The 21997-nt window shown below is 30.2% G+C and overlaps 1 protein-coding gene across 1 annotated transcript in view; it reads left to right on the top strand.

Moving 5' to 3' along the window:
* Positions 1 to 5209: 5209 nt before the first annotated feature.
* The window catches only part of Top3beta (DNA topoisomerase 3-beta), a 44449-nt gene continuing 27661 nt past the window's right edge, over positions 5210 to 21997 (top strand). Inside the window, exons 1-6 of the mRNA XM_075378235.1 lie at positions 5210 to 5468; positions 7541 to 7683; positions 9680 to 9877; positions 13346 to 13513; positions 15486 to 15614; positions 19681 to 19799. Coding sequence (XP_075234350.1) covers positions 5378 to 5468; positions 7541 to 7683; positions 9680 to 9877; positions 13346 to 13513; positions 15486 to 15614; positions 19681 to 19799 — 848 coding nt within the window. The 5' untranslated portion in view covers positions 5210 to 5377. The remainder of the gene's footprint in view (positions 5469 to 7540; positions 7684 to 9679; positions 9878 to 13345; positions 13514 to 15485; positions 15615 to 19680; positions 19800 to 21997) is intronic.

Genomic DNA, 21997 nt, shown 5'->3' with positions numbered 1-21997 from the left:
AAAATTGTTTATTCCCATAGTTAGTTAAGTTAGTTTAGTAATGTTTAGGTCAAGATTAAAGTTAAGGTTAGGTAACTAACGATTCTGTGTACTGAATTTCAACATAATCTTATTCTCACTAACCTAAAATATTAAATAAATCTCTAATTAACCTAAGTATTAAATTGGCTGATTTAAAATGTAAATACAAGAGAATATTGATACAAGTTCAAAACAATATCCTTACCGCTAAGGGAGTATGTAATTTTTTGATTTTACTCTTAAAATTTTTATAAGTAAAAACCTACAATAAAGTGACTACACTTTTTTTTGTATGTTTACAACCGATGTGTTGAACACAATATATGCCTTTTGAATGCATGTTATCTTTCTAAGTAATTACCAAAAACTTATTTAATCTGATGTTATGGAATAATATGTTGAAACTTTTTATTATTTTATTATTATAATTGTGTAATTAAGGATATATTTTTTTATAAGTACTGTAGTATAATTATGGCTGATGTATAAATATGTAATATTGAGAAATTGAATATGTTTATTTTTATCTGTATTTGTAACATCTTGTTTACATAAAATAATAAAAATATTATGTAAATTGTATGATAATTTATTATTATAATTATTAATTGTAAAATAAAATAAATATTTTGTACAGTTATTGGTTTTCTATTATTTTTATAATTTTGAAAAAAAAGTTGTAACTCACAATTAAATTTTAAAATATAAGAAACTGTGCTTCCAAATATCTTTTTGGACTTCTTGTGCAGATTTATTATTAACAGCATTGCCAATGAGTTGCCTTAGGTTTATAATTATACTCGTACATTATAGGTTAAATACAGTTTTATGCTCATGGATGATTTAAATTTTAATATAATCTAATTATGATTATTGAGGAATGTGTTTTACATTGTTAAAAACAGGATACCTGAATTGTACATCATTTTAATCAATTTCATGAGAAAAAAATGTTAATATAAAAAAAAATCAGTATTTCTAAAATCCTGGTAGATTACAAATCCTGACCCATAGACAGATATGTAGAAGACTAGAAGTAGAAGAAGCTCTTGCAACCCGATGCCCACTTTTCTAAAACAACCCAACCAAAACTTACCAGACCAACAGACATCTGCCATCAGCCAGGCCCCAATACAACTATTGTACAGAGTGCATAATCATTAGAACTGAAGGAATCCTTTAGCTGGATACATGCTAGATTATGTTTGGTCTTAACATTGAAATGGCCTTCAGAGAATGAACTGAAAGGGATTTGCACTGAAAAAATGATACAAATACAACAACTCCACTGGTCACACTTATTTTGCATCACCAAACGATCTATAATCTAGAAGGATCAGAAGACAATCCTACCTAATCCATTCCTATAATATAAGACAATCCTGTAATTCATTAAAAAAATATAGATCCATCACAATAAAATATATAATCACCATTGTATAAGAAGGATCCAGCAAGAAAGGTCAAAAGTCCAGATCGTACTATTTACAGGGCAATATCCTCAACACACAAGCATTCAGTTCTGGCCCAGGCAATGTGCCATTGACGGAGACATCTTGTGAAGAAGTACAGTAATTTCATCACTACGTCAGTAATTGCTACAGGTAGCAATTTACCTGTTTGCTAACAGGTAATTGCTATCTGTTGACGATTACTGTTCTGTTCTTTCCAGAATTTTGGTTGAAGTTGAAAGCCCCAGTTAGGTTTAAGATTCCAGCCACCTGATGATAGGCCAACCCAGTTTTTTTTAAGAACCAGTTAAAAGATGAATATTCCATTCAGGCCTGGTCAGTTACTGAAGCTGCCACTTATAGGAGTTGATTAAACAAATAGCACTTTTTAGAGCCAATCCATTGAGACTGATGTCAGTCTTAGTCTGTGCTGATCAATTAGCAGCTGAATCACAAAATGGCACTTTTTTGCTGCTACCAATATTACCTTTGGTCACTTTCCGATTGATTCCTTTGGTGATAGTTGGCCCCAAACATTGGGTGAAAACTTAAAATTGATGTTCCACATCACTATGCTTGATACAACGAATTTACCGGTAGCATTCAACCAAATTCATGTGTACAATAAATTTTTGTTAAGGAGGAACAAGTGTGACTGAAGATTCAAAGAGTTCTTTGCCTTTATCAAATCTGTTTTAACTGTCCTATAACTGTTCCAACAATCTTCTACAGAATTATAGCTTCAAAAATCCTGAAGACTTTACTCTCCTCTTAAAGGACACCAATTTTCTTTATGAACAGTGTGTGATATTTTTCTGCTGCTAACTGCAAGAAATGCAGTCCTAGTTACCTGCTCCTATCCTACTGCTATTGTGGAAGGAATTAATATTTTAATGAAAACAGCTATTGTTTTCATTAATATTTAAGGAGCAGTTGGTGCATCGCTTTCCAGAGCTGATTTTGAAGGTGTAAGCAAATAGAAAAAGATGTCAAAATATTTTTGGTATAGAATATTAAATTACTTTCCTTGATAGCAGCAGACATAGCTATGAAAATACAAATGTTGATCAAGCAGTTACAATGCTGCTGTTCTCCTGTCAGCTTCATTTGACAATTAATTGACTATGGTGGCAAAGAGGCCTTGAAAAATCAACCATCTTCCGCTACCACCAAAAGAGAGAATAATAAAAGTATTTTCAGAAGTAACTATACTTAGCAGTTACATACTTTTAACTATTAATATTTTCTCAACTGAAAAAATATATATATACTTTATTAAAAGATAATACATGACAACTGGCCAATTGGGGATGGGTAGTATTCAGTAAGTTTGCTGATAAATACCATCTATTACTGTAGATAGTCATTATAATATATGAACAGCAAAAGTATTTTCAAAAGTAGTAAAAAGTATTTTCATTGCGGCTATCTAATAAAAAAGAGCAATCTGCTGTGATACTCTTCTAGGTCAGGATGCATCAATCTTCTTTGAGAAAATCTACAAACAATATAAATTATTGTAAAACCAAAAACATCACGAGTTCTATACTGCACTATCAACCTAAATGGGCATATGGGAGGAAAACTGTGATACTTTTGGTGAGCTCAAATCATCCACCTCGCACCAAACAATCAGCAGTATAATAAGAAAGAAACATCTCCACTGGTTGACTGGAAGTGAACAGTTCACAATCGAGTTACTTGTGGATCCTGGCTCACAAGAAGATGTTTTACAAGGCTGTGAATACACAACAGAACAGCAATATTTCATGTGAAATAATGATTTTCTGGCAAATTAACTCTTTACAAATTTAATTTGATTGTTGATGTTTTTGTCTTGTCACTGATTTAAAAAACAATATTTTATAAAGTGCTAAAATTTAGGTAAATAAACAATTTATTAACAGATATTGATCTAATTTTAATTTAATTAAATTTTACTTAAGTAATCTAGAATTTCATTGTTTTACTGTTAACAAACAGAAACAAATTATCACCAAATAAATATAAATTAAAAAATTATGATAAAATAAATTATCAACATAAATAAATCTTTCACATATTACATAAGTACTTATTACAAAATTCAGCGATGACTATCATTGCATTGTAATTCATATTCTGTAACAATGTCTGTCAAACAAGAAATTCATTTAATTAACTGAAGACTTTTGAGCAAAGATTTGTTTTTTACAATTTTAAATTTATTATATCATTTATAACTTAAGATGTTTATATTTCACTTTAAACCATAAGGTAGATTGTTTTCTCTAACAGATTATTTTGATTGAGAAAGAAGAGTAGCTTTTTTTATTTTTTATGTTGTCATGACCACATACGGAGAAGAGAATTTTTTTTTATGACTAAAAATCATTTAGAGAATTTTTAATGTAGACAGAACTGCTAGTATCCTTTTAAATTTAAATAAATTTTCATATGATTCTCTAATTTGTATTCAAAAACACCTGCAATGCTTTTCTTGGTCTATGAATCTCATGGATGATTTGAATTACTTTGAACAGTTATCACTTACCTGGAAGATAATTCATACAGGAAAAATAATCAGAGGCCAGACAGACAGATAATTGGATCATGAACCATGACAGAAAGAAAAAGTTGACCATGTTAAACGTATATTAAACAGTGTACCACCCCATTCTAATCTTCAAAGAATTTAGAAATGCCAAACTTAACAAAGTTCTTAAAATCTAGCTCCACTATAAAAAGCAGGACCAGTGAACTGCTGCAGGCACTAAAATCATCCTTTGGAACACGAGAGTGAATCAAATAACATTTAACTTTACTAGACAGCTGCGGTATGCTGGATTTGGAAACGCCTCTGCAGCAACAGATCAGTGTTCAAATATGAAGTGACTGCAAGGGTATTGTTTACAAAGTATGTTCCTCAGTAATGGATCTTATATCTAGGGAAAGAGGCTGTGAATACCCAACAGAACAACAAAATTTACTCCAACCTCAAAGAGTTGGAATCAGATGACACCAGAAGCTTCACTTTTGGTATAAATGAAGCAAATAAAGAGACTCTCTGGCAAATTAGTCTCATCCAGAGGTTTTTTGTTGTCCATTAAACAAAAGCAAGCAGGGGAAGTCAAGTGGCCCCACTAGTTGTATGTTTGCTTTAATATACGCTGATAACTCTGTTCAAGGAGGGGTGGGATTGATATACTGTTACTAACTTAGTGTTGGTAGAAGCAACAGATATTATGGCTCGCTTTGCTGAACGATTTTTAATGCAGGAATCGAGTCACAATCAGAATAATCGTTTATTTTAGTTAAGCTATGCGCAACCCCATTCAATAACGAGTCTCCTATCATTGTAATCCGGCAAAGAAGTAAAGGATTAGTAGTAAGAAAATTAAGCACAGAGGAGCCGAGCCTCCTCATCAGTGCTAACTGGTGCTATGATTCCTGATGTAAAAATCAAGTATAACAAAACTAAGAAGTTAATTATGATAAACTTCTAATTGTTTGATAATAATATAAAATATAAGAAGGATTGGAGAATTTGATTCCTGACCAGTTGGTTCAGATGTAATTTAAAAACATATATACTATACTATATTTATAATTTCGTTGAAGTAAATTTTTAATTAATATAATCGTCAACCGTTATGTAAAAGATCATAGTAGAACATATCTACACCATTCGATAATTCAGATGTTAGAAATTCGATTTCTATCGAATATTCATTTGCTAATCTAAACATTGTACCGTATTAAGATGGCGACGAGTAATGGTGTACACGATGTTCTGTTGTTTTCTACTTGAAGTTTGTATCAGTTTTAAAAACATTTGATCTAAAACTTACTTCCGAACGTAAAACATACTTGGATTTTTAATTTTGTTAGCTAGGTAATATTGTGTACTTATAATTTATTTCAACATGAAAACTGCTTTGATGGTTGCCGAAAAACCATCTCTGGCTGCTTCCTTAGCAAATATATTAAGTAACGGCAGGAATACATCAAAGAAAGGTAATCTATATTAGTTGAAGTTAAGCGTAGTTTTGTGCTATTGATATGTTTTTCTTACTGGTCCCTTATTCTGCTTAGTTAGGGTCATCTTCTGGCTGTTCGTTTTTTTTGTCAAGTTTTAATTTTGCATTCTGTAATTGCGTGTGTAGTACCACCCGCACTGGCCTGAACCAGTTTAATGAATTTGATATTATCTTTATAACCGAAACATTTCGGATAGAATTTGTACGCTCACAAGTTTTTAATTAATCTTTCCTCAGGGTTTATCTTATTACATGTTTGTTACCATAGAATGTACCTGTTAATGAAAATTATGATTTGTATTGCCAGTTTTTGTTGTTAGTTTGACCTTGGAAGTTTTTATTGTCAGAATAGAGTTGAGAAAAAGAGTTAATGTATAGAATTATAATAAACTTTAAGTAAAATCTGGTATCCAATCTGTGTCCTTTCCACTATTGAATATTTCCACAGTTCTGTGAATTTTCCTGCAACAATAGAAAAATTGTCATGAACAAAAATAAACCTTTCATATTAACAGAAAATTTATTGATTAGGGTATGTCCATAAAATGTTTTAATATTCATTTATCCACATTATACATACAGTGAATAAAAATATTAAGTTATACACCTATACAAAATAATAATTTAGTCAAAATTTTATCCTTTACTGTTTATATTGTATCTAAACAAACTTTGATGGTTATATTCTTGACATTAAAAAAAATCTGTAAATAAATAGTATAAACAAATTTTTTTTATAGCATAAAATTAATGGATGACTTCCTTTTTTTGTTATGTGATTCTTCAATTTGTGTTTATTATTTATCATCAATATGTTTGAAGTTTTTTGCTAGTCAAAGTATATCAGCTGAATTAGAAAAAAAAATGTTGGTTTGGAAAACTAAACCTAAGGGTGTCAGTAAAAATGAAGTAATATTGTGCAGTATTCTAAGGGTTTGGTAAAAGTCTAGTATTATTGTGTAGTATTCACATCTTAAAACTTCTTAATACACAGATATTTATAAAAATATCTGAATTTTATTAAAATACTATTTTGAAGTAACTGGTTTAGAGAAAATTATGTACTATTCCAGCAGAAAAACCTTTCTGCTGGTGAGATGTAACCTCCGGGAGATATAACCTTACATCTCGCAAACATCTGGTTACTATGAAACGTTGTCCAAGCTGTGTGTAGAAATTATTGTTTGATTTTATGTACTGAATTTTGTCTATTCATTCAGTTAAAATCCACTTTTTAAAATTTCAATTAGTCATAAGATTTATTATCTTCAGTTTAATTATTGTTCTAAATAAAATTCTCAGGGAGAAGATGCTTAATTTTTATAGGATTACAAGATTTTAACTCATATGATTTAAATAATTTTTTTTTTTTGGCTGATAACCTAATAATTTAGTACAAATTTGCTGTTAATTGTGGAAATGTTTAGCATACCATTTTGGACATCTGGTTGCTACTCTAATAGAATTGTTACTTTGTGTACTGATTTTTCTTCAATTGCTGATGATCTTATTTATAGGAGAATATGCTTTATCTGGAAGTTAATAATGATGAATAGTAGGCATGTCAAATTGAAATTTGTTTGAATACCCCTCTCATAACTTTGTAATCATCATTATATTTTAAAACATCCTAATTACAAAATTACCTTGTACTGGATCTCCTGGACTAGACCAGTTTTTTTGTGTTGACTAAACTGCACAAATTGAGCTTTAAGAAAGTAGCATTATATTAATAATTTTGTCAGTATTATTTTATCACCTGAATTTTGAAGCTTTTTGCTTGGTAATGTAGAATTGAACTTATATAATGTATATGAATAAATCCCAATCCTGATCAGGGTCAAATGAGTTGGGGTTTCTTGATAAAAAGTTAGTTATTACAATTCCATCATGATGATAAGGGATTTGCAGTGTTTTGAAATTTCTTGTCTTTTCTGTAGCTAAATTACTATTAATTATTTTAGAGGCATAGTAGATTAATCAGTGATTCTATTGTACATTTATTGTATATTTCTTTGTTACATTTTTATATTTATTTTTATGTTGAAGGAAATAATGGTGCATGTTCTGTTCATGAATGGAATGGTCAGTTTAAAAATGAGATGGTCAATTTCAAAATGATATCAGTTTGTGGTCATGTTATGAGTTTAGATTTTATTGGAAAATATAATAATTGGGACAGAGTTGATCCTGTAAGTATTTATTTTTATTTGTATTTAATGTTAATTAAATTGATGTAGTATTTTTTATTTCTGTTGATTACTTGTTTTCTTATTTTAATAATTTTATTTTATTTTTAATGCTATTCAAACAGGAAAAATTTTGTTTCTACATTAACAACAGTTGATAAAAATAACCTTTGAGCATTCTGTTAAAAATCCTAGTCAATATTTTGACATAAACTCTTGAGTTAGCAGGCACATAATTCTGCTGAGTCCCCTTGGCTATATTGGTATAGCCCAGGTAAAAGAGTCCCAAGACTGTTTTACCTGTGTGATTTCCACTTTGATCTCTGAAGACCTACTCTCCACTTTGAATCTTGCAATTTACCTTGGACATACTGGTATGATTTCATTTGCTTCATTATTATTAGGCAGCTGATCATTCATTAGAGTAGTTTATGTGTTCTTTGTTGAAGGCTGCACTATACTGAGTCGAGAGAACGGGCAGAAGAATATCTTTCACTTGTGTTATAATAACCTATCTACAACTCCCTATGGATCTTCACTTCTGTGCTCCTTGACAACAGACCGTGTTTAGAAGAACTGTACTAATAAAATAATCACTTATCTCTTTGATACTGGGCAGTTGGTAAGACTGGGTTTGAGTGCTATGTTTTAGCCAATTCACCTTCTATTTCTTGAAGTCGATTTCTGAGTCCATCATGCTTCATGATCTGAACTTTTGGCCTGCTTTTCTGTACTCTGAATTATAGCCAAAGAAATTTTCTGTGCTAGCTCTTCAATTTTTCGCTTATCTAGGCTCTGACCTAATATTGAAGCAAAAGAATGTAAATGTTCGGTTAGTATGCTCTTCTGTGCAGGAAGTGAACAAAACGCGTTCTGTAAACTTAGGGACGTTAACTCTACCTCTATAGATCTCACAGAGTCCATCATTTAATTCAAAAACTGTCAGATGGTGATTATTTATGCAACTATCAACTACTAACTAATTTGAAACTCTACCAGGGAGATCTTCAGCGATAACAGTGTTAATACCATCGGATTGCTTCTTTCCATCAGCCATGCTGGTGAATGTTGCCAAACCACCAGCGGTATTTCAGACCCTAAGTTCATGCTATATGGTGAAACCTTTCTCCAAATAATTGCAGCCTCTGTGACACTGCTATACTAAAACAATGCCAAGTTTGCATTCACTAATATCAGGATTGGACAATCTCAAGTGGCCTGAAGAATACTATTTTTCCAAATGTTAACAATTTCTGTTATTATAAATTGGAGCTCTTCTCTATCTTGAGGAAACAGTTTTATATATTTATTTTCTGGATATGTATTTTACAAAAAAATGTCAGGGATAAGAATTAAGCAGATTTGAATCCATCTTCAAATTGCTTAATTTTCTTCAAATAAATTTTTTTGAATTTTGAGCTGAGTAAAATCTTTGCTTTGAGCTGTTGAATATATTATTTTTCTCAATATATTTTTTTTTTTGACTGTGGTACATGTAAAACAACTGGAGTATGAAAAGCACCAGTTGAATCTCTGAGAGTAATGATGTTCATTTGTACAGTTAGTCCTTGGAGTGAAACTTAATGAAAGTATCACTTATGGGACTGAATAATACATGTGTGTTCTTTTATTCAGCCTGTTTTTAATAGACACTATGAGCCGATGTGTTGTTAGTATATTGTTCCACTGAATAAAAGGGTACATGAAGTATTGTTTTTAAATTGTCCCAGTAATAAATGTTTGTTTGAAATACTTGTTATTCTTGAAAACAATTTGTTATTTTTGAGAAAACTTGTATTTCAGATTATTCAATAAACTATAGCTTATAATGACAGGTTGTTTATAACTTTTAATTACAGTAAAAATAGATGTTTGCGATTAAGCAACAAAATTTGTTTATATAAATGCGTAAAAATTGCTGCAGTGAATAAAATACCAACAACTGAAAAATGGGATTTATTTCAAAATTCTGTTGAAATAAGAATTTTTTATTTTTCAGGTTGAATTGTTTACATGTCCCACAGAAAAAAAAGAAGCTGTACCAAAATTAAGAATGCCACAGTTCTTAGCACAAGAAGCTCGTGGCTGTGATTATTTAGTATTGTGGTTGGATTGTGATAAAGAAGGAGAGAATATTTGTTATGAAGTTATGAATGCTGTACAGAATTCAATGAGGCGGTCACCTTACAATGATGATGTAATGTATTGAATCAAGTTCATTTGTATTTATGAAAGTGAATATTTATATAAATTTGCATCATCTTCATAGTTATAAGCAAATTCATAAAATTTAAAAGCTAAATTTTTCAAAATGTTATTGTTTTTTTAATTTTGATATGCTTATTTTTTACACATGTAAATAATTTTCATAAAATAAAAAATTATCTTCATTTTTTGTTTAGTTTTATTTAAATTAGTTGTTACTGGAGAAACATTAATATGAGTTATATATTGTATTAATATGAGTTTATATTGATGCAGTGTCAATTTCTTATAACTATCTATTTAAAAATAATTATATTGGTCAACAAAGATTTAACAAATGCTTGAGTTTGGTTGCTTGATTCATATGTGTTTCAGATACTGAATCTGAATATCAGCTCAAATGGCTTCATTATTACTTTCCTGGTTTTACTGATATATGTTGCTTTAGTTATAACTGGAAACTATATAAATCAGTCAAAAAAAAGAAGGTATTTAAGGTATTACCTTAAAAAGGTATTTTTTAAGTTTTGTGTCTTATAGGGACATTTAAAAAAATTTAATAAACTAGAGATTTAAATAAATTGTAAATCTACGATTTGTGGACAGCATTGATTTTCTGTTACCATTTAAATAAAACTGCTGCAGAATCGCATCGAATGCTTGTCGAAGCGTACAGTGAGCATGCTCTTGGTATACACAGTGCTTTGAGTGGTTTAAAAAAAAATTCAAAAGTGGTGATTTTGACATGAGAATGAAGAACGTGGAAGACCACCAAAAAAGGTTTGAAGTCAGCGAATTACAAGTATTGTCGAATGAGGATGGAGCTCAAATGCAACAACTCGCAGATCAATTAAATATAGCCCAAGAAGCTGTCTCCCTTACGTTTGAAAGCCATCGGAAAGATCCAGAAGATGGGAAAATGGGTTCCTCATGAACTGAATGAAAGACAGCAAGAAAACTGAAAAACCACTTGTGAAATGCTGCTCGCCGGGTAGAAAAGAAAGTCAGTTCTCCATCGAATTGTGACTGGTGATAAAAAGTGTATATATTTTGAGAATTGTAAGCATAAAAGATTATGGGTAACTCCAGGCGAACCATCAACATTGATTTCAAGGCTATGGAAAGAAGACAATGCTCTGTGTTTGGTGGGATCAGAAGGATGTGATCTATTATAAGCCTCTGAAACCTGGCGAAACCGTTAATACTGAATGCTATCGACAACAAATGATCAATTTGAATCAACCTGCGTGAAAAACAACCAGAATATCAAAAAAGGCAACACAAAGTGATTTTGCTTCATGATAATGCACCATCACATGCAGCAATACTGGCCAAGGAAATGATTGAGGCATTCAGTTGGAAAATACTTTTGCATGCAGCTTACTCGCTAGACTTGGCTCCGTCCGACTATTATTTATTTGCATCGATGGGACACGCACTTGCTGATCAGCACTTCACTTGTTATGAAAATGGCTTGATGGCTGGTTTGCCTCAAAAGAGCAGTTTTTTGTGGCATTCATAAATTGTCTGAGATGGGAAAATGTATTGCTAGCGATGGATAATATTTTGAATAAAATATTCTTTATCATTTTCATACAATGAATGTGTTTTTTCTATAAAAAATTCCGGTTTCATATTTATGTTGGCCTGTATTTGATCTTATGATTGTACTTCACTGACCAATTTTCATCAAACTTCGTAGATAAACTTCAGAGAGAAAAAATGTATTAAATTTTTGCAAAAATGGGAAAAGGAATAGAGGTGTTTTGGCCGAAATAAGATTTCAAATCTTTACTGGGGACACTTAAGCAAAAAATTTTGTTACTAAAGTTAACATTTTTTTTATCAAGATCACAAATTACCAGAAAATTTTATTTAATGTTCACCCCTTTCCCAAAAAATGATTATATATTTTTTTTTTTTAATTACAGCTTGCTCCAGAAAAGGAGTTAATGGGAATTTTTTACATCTGTATGTTCTATATCGATAGGCCATCAAACCAATATAAAATCTTTTCCCCATACCCCTCCAATGTTCTGTAGTAACAAAAAATATATTTTTTTAATTTTTAAAAAAATTATTTAAAAGTTTAAATCCAACTTGCAAGTTGCATTTGAAATGTAAAATTCTTAAATTTTTGATAGCCCTTATTAATACGAAAAAAGAAATTAGCCTAAAATTTTCACCCCCTTTAGAAAATTATAATTTAGTTTATGTAATTACGGCTTACTTTATATTTTTAAAAGTTCTTTTTTAAATTTATTATCACCACTTTATTTAAAATTAATTTTATTTGAATGAAAATTTTACCTTGCCCTTGAATATGAGAGCCCCAGAATGATTTTTTTTAGCAATTTCAAATTTTATTGCTCAAAACATATTTATTAAACAGTAAAGTCACTAAAATCACTCAATACCTCCCTCCCAGATTGAACAAATTAAAAAATGCTTTTTAAATGTTGATTTTCATTTATGTAAAATCAGTGTTAGTTTATATTTTCATCATTAAAAAAAAGCCTTCTGATGCATGAGCTCCAAATTTTCAAAAAATCAAAAAAATTTTTTTTGAAATTGTGATGCTAATATACTAATTAAACATTTTGGTTATTGTTTTATTTTGTTGAGCATCTTGACTTTAAAAATTAAATGTAAAAAAAATTTAAATATATCAAACAAATAATTTTATATTTAATAAAAAAAAATATGAATCAGCATCGTTTAAAATAATATAATTAGGAAAAGAACTAAAACCCAAAACAATAGTCCCACTGTTCAACTTTCATTAAGTCCTACTAAAGTATAGAAATAATCAGATTTTTTTAAACATTTATTTAGCTGTCATAAAATTAGAAATATTTTTACATAAAAATATGAAAAATAAACAATTCATAATTTTGGTTATTGGGTTTAAATACCAGAAAATTACACTAAAAGTGTATTTATTGTAATTTTTTGAAAATTTAAACAATTGTTTTTTTTTTTAATTTAAGTTATTCAGAAACACCAAAAATCTATAAATTTGGAATTTGATTTGAAATAAACATTAAATACGTGTAATACCTAAATACGTAAGTATTTATTTAATTTAACCAACCTGATAAAATATGATTTCTGTAAAGAAATCATATTTTATCAGGTTGGTTTAAACCAAAAAATGTTGTTACACATATGAATACTTCTTAAAAACCAAAGAAACCTCCAGATTACATAATTTTTTATTTTTAACTAATTAACCATTTTCTTAAAGGTTTTTTTTTTGGTGTAAAAAGTTGATATTAATTTTGTTTTACTTGATAACTAGAAAAATAGAATACTATTCTAATAATTCTAACTCCCACTTCTACTACAGAACTGTATTTCTCAAAAAATTTTGTTAAAGATTTGATGTAAATTTCTTTTTTTTTTGTGTATACTTTTAGCTCTTGTAGACAATTTTTACACTTTTTAGTATATTTTTCAGGTAGTATATAGAGCACATTTCTCAGCAATTACTGAAAAAGATATTAAGGCAGCGATGCAAAATCTTGGTAAACCGAATGAAAATGAAGCTAGAAGTGTTGATGCAAGACAAGAGCTTGATCTTAGAATTGGATGTGCTTTTACACGCTATCAAACTAAGTTTTTTCAGGTAATATGAAAAGAAAATTTTTATTCTCATAGATTGGCATTTTATTATTCTATAACAATCTATAATTGAATATACATTGTTTTGCTTCAAATTGTACTGTTATTAGTGTATATGTACTTTGAAGGACATAACAGATCTCGATATAATACAAGTTGTTTGCCTATTTATTGGCTAACTATCTTATATGATATTATCAGTTGCTAAATTAAAAATGTCTGAGTTTTAAGTAATTCTGAAAATGCAAATAAACGTAAGAGTTCTGTTCAAAAATGTTTGTCCATATTTTTTTTTTCTTGAAATGTATTTGAATGTGAGCGGTAAAATTTGGCTGAGTACTAGTATAATTTAGTTTAAATTTTGTAAGCATAGTTGGGTAAGCATTTTGTCTGCATTTTTGTACTTGTTGGTGTTGGAAAGCATGTGTAACAGATATTATACAGGAAGGAAGAGGAATTTACTGTTATGACTTATAAGAAAATGATTGGTTGTCATCAATCAATCAGTTGTGTGTAGATTACCCCACTTATCAACTGTATAGTTTATTCCATCACCTGTCCCTTCACCTGCATCTGAAATATTCTTTCCAATCTGCATGAAAACTAACTATACTTCCAAAAATTAGACTACCTGCATGTAGTCATTTGATATTAGGAATTAGAAATGACTCTGGGATTAGTAGTGGTCCCATAGTATGCTTTTATCAGATGATATAGGTATCCTTAGAGAGGAACTTTGTGCCAAAGCTACATTTGATTGAACAAGAAGTTCATTTTTATATTGTACAGGACATGTTGGAATATGCCAGAGATGATTCTAACTTCCTTAAGATCATGATAACTGGTGTTATAACCGAGAAACTAAACCTCAGTTTTTACTGTTAAAGTCACCATCAACCCCATGGCTAAAGAAAGCAAGACAAATGAGAATTTATGTGAAAGTGGTGATAGTTTTTTCAACTGCTATGAAGTTCTGCATTACAAATATGCATAAGAAGGCCAAAATAAATTCAACCTTGACAAACAATATTATCTGAAGTTTCTTCAAGAGACCATTTCTGTAAGAATCCCACAGTGGCAGTTGCAAGACCGAGTAACCCGTCATCATGTTTAATCCAGAATCTCTTTGTTAAGCACAGAATTACTCAAATTGGCCATGCTCTATTCATTAAACGTAGCTTCTTATGATTTTTTATTTTTCCCCAAGATTCTGATGTAATGGCTGAATAATGGTTGTAGCTGTTTAAAAAGAGGAGTACAAAAAATGTTCCCAGTAATGTAAGGAACGCTGGGTTAAATGTGTGGAGTCAAAAGAGGGACTTTTTTAAAGAAAATTAGGACTATTAGATAAACTATTTTTTTTTTCATGGCCTATAATCTGATAAGTCTATATATATATATATATATATATATAAATACAATTTTAATGTTTAATTGAATCAATTTTGTTTATGATTATTACAGGTAACTAACTAGAATACTTACAATGCTAGGAAAAATGACAAATAATTTTTTTGGGGTGTCATTAAATTATAGTTAAAAAAAAATATGGAAAAAAGAATTAAAAATAATTACTTAAAAATATCTTCTGACTTTAAATTTAGACTGAAGATTGAACAGTCAGTCATACTGCTTATTGGGTCTAGTTAACAATATTATTACTGGTTTTCTGTAATTAGGCAAGATCATTTGGTACATTACAGTTTTTCGTAAACATATTGTGAGGCATTATAATCTTAATAAGTAGCAGTTATATTGGTATATTGGTGTTTCTTGTACTTTTACATTAGGATGTTATGAGCAGTTTTTATTTGTTATAATATGATCATTGTAAACAGTGCCTACTATTTAAATTAATTAGATGTTTATATTTTATGGAAATATTAGATTCATCTGTAGGGTTTTTATAATTCTCTTCCCTTATATCAACATCATCGTGTAGTATTTTAAATCACTTTTTTAATATGCATTTACAGGGTAAATATGGTGATTTAGATGCTTCGTTAATTTCGTATGGACCTTGTCAAACACCGACTTTAGGATTTTGTGTACAGCGGCATGATGAAATTCAGACATTTAAACCAGAACTTTATTGGATTCTACAGGTATGAGTTATTATGTTAACATATTTTATTTTTATATATTTTGTTATTTTTAAATGGGCTTATATAAAAAACACATTTTATAGTGGTATAATGTTGTATTTATAATTTTAAGACAAATACAGAGGGGTAACGAGGGATAAACAGAAGAAAGAATGCATTTGGGATCAAGTACAGCAAACGGCATTAACTGGAGAACTATGCTACTTGTATTTGAATTATTCCATGTATTTGTAATGTATTTGCACAACATGATTATTGTGATCCTCTACCTCTAGAATAGCTCTTTCATGTATAAATTACAAAACAATTCATCTGAACATGACTGAACAATTTATGTTTATCATTGGGTATATGATTATTTAAGAAAACCAAAATAGAGGACAGGGGATACAATTTTTACAGATTGACAAACCAAAATTGTTTGAAATATACAAACTGTGGAACTTTATAAGTAGGGATTTTCTGAATAGGAACTGATTCATTTCAGATATTTCTAAATGTTCATTTGAGATTATTGGAACCTTATATCTATTTTGTACCTTGATGTAGGGCCACCTTCTGGAGATATTAGGTCAGTCAAATTTGAACCTTATGTTTTTAACATTTACGATGGTTGTCTGAGAAGTTTTGAGCCTCAACATGCAGATGGCAGTACTCGTCAACAAATGTTAGGGAAATGTATTCATGCATCAGTTGAAAGGTACTCGCTAAAATTTTAGCCAATTTGGACACTCGGTTATTGTTTGATAATCATTTGAGTAAGTCATTGTGAGTGTTTTTGTGAAAATGGGAAATATTGAATATCGTCCCATGAATAAATACTTATTCTTGAAAGGCAGTTCGCAGACGCAAATTAAAGCCGAGTTGGATGCTGTTAACGGGAACTCTGTCCCATCATTTGCCATTGTGAATAGGTGGGCTGGTGATTTTAAACATGGTTATAGGAGCTTGGTTGATGACGAGCGTTTGGGATAGCCAAAAACTGCAATCACTACCAATATCATCGAAAACATTCACCAAATTCTACTGGATGACCGATGAATTAAGGTTAGGGAGATGGCAGAGACTATGGGCATATTGAAAGAACATTTTTCATATATTAACTGAAGAATTGGATATGCATAAGCAATCTGCGTGTTGGGTGCTGCATTTGCTCATTTTGAACCAGAAACTTATTCGAATGAAGATTTCTAAGGCCCTGCTGGAGAAGATTAAGCAAAACAAATTCACTTTTTTTTGTCGATTCATAACTGTAGATAAAATGTGGATCCACCACTGTAATCCTGAGACGAAACAATCAGAATGTGGACTGTAAAGGGTGAATCTACTCTGAAAAAGGCGAAGATAGTTCCATCGGCCGGGAAGGTGTTTTTTGGGATAGTAACGGAATTTTGTTTAAAGATTATCTTTATAAAGGTAAAACAATAACGGGACAGTATTACGCATCATTACTTTACAATCTGAAGGCAGAAATTGCAAAAAAATTGACCACATTTGTAGAAGAAGAACGTGCTTTTGGAAGAAGAAAAGTAAATTTGGCGCATTGCCTGCTCACACTTCGACAGTCGCCGTAGCTAAAATTCACAAATTGCACTTTGAATTTGTTGAACACTTATTTTATTTACCGTAATGGCCTCAAGCAACTTTTTTGTTTCCTAACCTTAATGTTTCGCTTGGTGGAAAGAGATTTTCATTGGACAAGGAGGTTATTGCTTACATAAATGCTTATTTTATGGAGAAAGAGGCCAGCTACTATTTGGAAGGGTTAAATAGATTAGAGCATCACTGGTAATACTGTTTCAACTTGAAAGGAGACATTGTTGAAAAATAAAACTATATTTGACAGAAAAAATATGTCGCTATGTTATGCTCAAAAGTTTTCAGACAACCCTTGTATTCGTTCTGGGCAAAAATACAAAATGTATTAATTGCTTCTCTATATAGTAGTTCTATTTATTTTTCCGTGTGTGTGTGGAGCTTGAGGAGGGTCCCTTCATCATAAAAGTTTTGAGGAATTGTCACTAGCCAGTTGTGCATGAACTTCTATACTTTTTTGTCGTGGAATCTGTATTCTTTCAGTGTCTTCTTCAATCGCCCGAACAAAAAGAAATCACAGGGGGATAAATTGAACTGTCTGAAGGGATGTTGCAAGTTTTTCTTAGTAAATTTTGCCCAGTTTATGGCTGAAATGCTAGTGACTAATGAAGTCTGGCATTACTGTAAAGGAGAATCATATATAACTATTAATGTCTGATGACGTCTTTTGTTCATGTAGACAGATTTCACTTTCTCCAAGAGCTGGCAATAGTACGACGTATTAACAATATGACTTTTGTGGAGAAAATTGATGAGCTATAAAGACTTTTTCAGTCCTAAAGATAAGATGGTTGTGAGAACTTTTTCAGCTGATCGATACATTTTTGCCTTGACAGGACAAGGCTCTCCACTCTTATGCCACTATGTATTTGTTGATTTCTTGCGAATGTAGTGACGAACTCATGTCTCATCATATGTGACTATTCATTGCAATAGATTATTTCCCATCATTAAAAGTCAATTCAGGAGCCTTTAGGAAATTTCCTGTTTGGCCTATTTCGAGTTTGAGTGAAACGTCTTGAAACCCACCTTGTTCAGACTGTAGAACTCAAGAAGCTTTGTAGTAATGGAATGGATTTTTTCATGATTGGTAGATTGATACTCACTCCTGTAGTAGTCTCGTCAACTGTAAGGTGTATATTGTCCTCTATTAAATCAGAAAGATTGATTGGATGTTATCTGTAACATGTGCTCTTATAAGTCTATTGTGACTTGTTCTCTACAGCTTCGCATTCTCTTTTAAGTTTGTTCTTCCAGTTGTAGATTTGGGTATGTGATTTCTATCACCGAACTGTGCATGCAGTTTAGTTAGAATTTTGGAGAGTTTAAAGCCCTCATTTGTGAGAAATTTCATGGTAATGACGATGGAACCTGTTGTTCTGACATGACCATCCTACTTATCAGGGAGATGCAAATGCTGAGACGGATGGGCTCCCTCTCACATCTTTTCTGTCAATATCCCTTCACATCAGTCCATTCCTGTTTGTATACAAGCCATGAAAATAAAAGTTTGGTTCATATTTGAATGATCTCGTATTACAGTAGTAGTGGAATAATCAGGTTATTTAAGGAGGTAATTTACTGCCATTTTCGACATTCAAATTTTATTTTTCTTATCACAGAAACCAAAAAGTAGTAATAAAAAAATACATTTATTTGTTTATTCATGATATGAATGATAATTTTTAGACTGCAATCTATTTCATTGTATTGCGAAAGGATGGTAAGATCCCTCAGAAAATGTGTTATAGAAACAAGTTAATCATTTCAAAGTTCCAAAGTAATACTGTTTTTTTTTTAACAAAGTATAAAAAAGTAAACTTGAAAGCTCCCTTGAATTATTAATTTATCAATACTTTCAATATGTTTCTAATATTTCAATGGTTTTACTTGTAATTATAAATATTATTTATTAATTATTTTCCATTACTAATTAAATCAGTTTGAATTTTAGTAAGTTTGTTTATTTTTGTTCAGCACAGTTCAGTTTTTAATTTATTGGCATTGCTTTATTTCAGTTTCTTTTTAATTGTGCTTTATAACTTGCGTCAAGAAGCAAGCTTTGGGAAAAATCGCTGTCTGCTTCCATTTGTAAATATAAATTTTATTAAAAAAAAAGTTACCTCCCTAGGCTTTACTATTGACTTTATCAGATATGACTTGTGATTGCCTGATTTAGCGTATGGTCTGGGAATTCTATTGCCATTAAACAGAATTGGTATATGTATAACTTTCACTAACCTTTCCTTTAGTTGATGATTTATTTAATATGGACCTGTAAAAATACTTATTCATTTAGTTTAACTTGCTTCATGAGGAAAAGAGATGTTTCCTAGTTTACCTAGGACAGTGTCAGAATCCATAGTGTTAATTTTAGGAATTTTGATTTTATATGACATATTTCGCTGTTTATTTTGTTTAAATGTGTTAACTTTTAAGTATAAATAAATTTATTTTAATTTTTATGCAGATGTCTGTTCAAACTGCTGATGGAAGAGAAGTTAATCTTGATTGGAATAGAGTTAGGTGTTTTGAAAAAGATATTAGCACAATGTTTCTTCATAGAGTCAGAGAACATACTACAGCTGTGTAAGTTTTATTTGTTTTAATTTATAACTAATTATATAAGTTGACAAATTAAAATTACTATACATTTATGTGAGGCAGTTAATTCTATAGTATTATTATATTCTTGGACATGCTACACATGTATTTTAATAAGGTCAACAAAAATTGATGAAATGATGAGTGAATAAATGCAAATTCAAACTGTAGATGAATTAGTCTAGAATCCATCATTCTATGCGCTATACCAACTGTTCAGTTGGTTGATATGAGTGTTATTTATTTTATTTAAGTGGACATTCCTTGAATTTCGAAAGAGTTTTTTCAAAGAGTTTATCTAAATCCAATTAGGGATAGGTTTTATTGTTCAATGAAAAAAGGAAACTTTCACTGGGCACCTTGTTAGCCATTTATTGTACATAAAATAATGTATTTTTAGATAAATGTGAAATCTCTTGGCAACATATATCATTGTCCTTCATAATGAGTAGTTTATTCTCAATCCAGTGTATACTCTAAAAATGTACATTAAAAATAATTAATTTTGTTTTAATTTAATTTATCAAATGGTAAACTCTTGTCATATACCAATAAACTGTTTACTGAGATTTGGATTGAACATACTCTGGCCTGGCCATCTTATTTAATACATATATAAAATCAAGTATCATGTATAATCTTTACACCTAACTTATGTAGAACATTTAAGTCTGGATGAAATTCCTATTCCAGATAAAACTTTCATGGGTCACTTTCTTTTTATTGCCAAATTTTAGTTGATAAGTTATTAAAAGAAGGATTGTAAATAGCTAACATAAGTTCAATTATTTTGGCCAGTTGAAGGTCCACCAGCCTCAGTAACTTTATGAGTTTCATTGTTTTAGAAAGTGTTTTGTTATTTCTGTTAAAATAGACAATTGTGAAGGATATGAACCAAGTTCTGTTAATCACTTTCTTAATGTAAAAGATATGTTCCAATGTAAAATGTTTTGACAGTTCAGGGAAGTTTATGGTGATGTAAGAATCAATATGATTCATTGATTTTAACACCAATTAATGATGTTAAAAATTTAATCTGGAGGGAAAATATTCATGGTGATAAATATACCGGGTATCTGGCTGCCACTACAGATGATGAACTGACATATGTCATTGAATTCATCTGGTATGATCAGTGTCAGACGCTAGGTGGAATCCATGAAAACTCACATATTTCTTGCTTCATATGCCACAAACTTTTCACCATTCATCTTGATTGTGCAAAAATTAATGTGAGGTTAGTTCCATGCATATTTACTGATCAGATTGAACAGAGAAGTGTTGTGTGTTTGTTTTTGGACTGATACTAAAAGGAAAAGAGATTGAATTTTTCAAGTGCGTTGTGGTGTGTTATGAAATATAATTTCATTATGATGGAACTTACAGAATTGCAATTCTTTATTGTTCATTGAGAAAATTGAAAAAAGCTATCGTGTTTTAGAATAGTGTGAAAAAGTATTCATATATGAAAAAATGCGTAAGTCAATAAACAAATGAATAAATAAATAAAATTGCAGTAATAACGAAATGTATAAAAAATAATATTATGAAACTTATATTACAAGACAATAAATCAGATAACATAAAGCAGTGCATAAATGGTAGTCATTTTTAGGCACTTACATCCTAACAGAATTTGATATTTACCAAATTGCAGTTGACAAAAAAGAAAGGAGTTAGCGTATCTTTAATAATCAACACAGTTGTGATGCTAAAGTCAAATACTAAAAATGTGTCATAAACAGTTTAGGAAGCAGAGCTTAGGTCACCAATATGCTAACTAAATTGCAGCCAAAATGTTAAAAATAAGCTGCTTTCAGATCTTAAAAAAAATTCTCAATTAGAAATTTAAAAAAATTACATTTTTAGTTCTTAATATACGGAGTATGAGGTAGAAGCTTGGAAACTTTGGTTGCATTACGCGTAAAAATAATTAAAAGAAATCTAATTTTGTAAAACGGAAAAAAAGAGTAAAACGTATTTTCCTGTTTCTTATTTTTGGGCAGTCTGTCATGAATGGTCTGACGTTTAAGTGCAGTTGTAGCATTATGTTTCATACCTGGCAATTATGAATTTCTTTTTTGTTAATCTTCCTTCATTAATTGAGATCATCATTTTATGATATAATTTGAAATAAAATAAAAATCTGTTATGAAAAAAAGTTTTTAAAAAAAGATTGATGA

This window comes from Lycorma delicatula, chromosome 11, assembly GCF_047948215.1.
Source record: "Lycorma delicatula isolate Av1 chromosome 11, ASM4794821v1, whole genome shotgun sequence".
Classification (NCBI taxonomy): Eukaryota; Metazoa; Arthropoda; class Insecta; order Hemiptera; family Fulgoridae; genus Lycorma; species Lycorma delicatula.
Note: the sequence above shows the minus strand (reverse complement) of the source record. Positions and strands in the feature narration are given on the sequence as shown.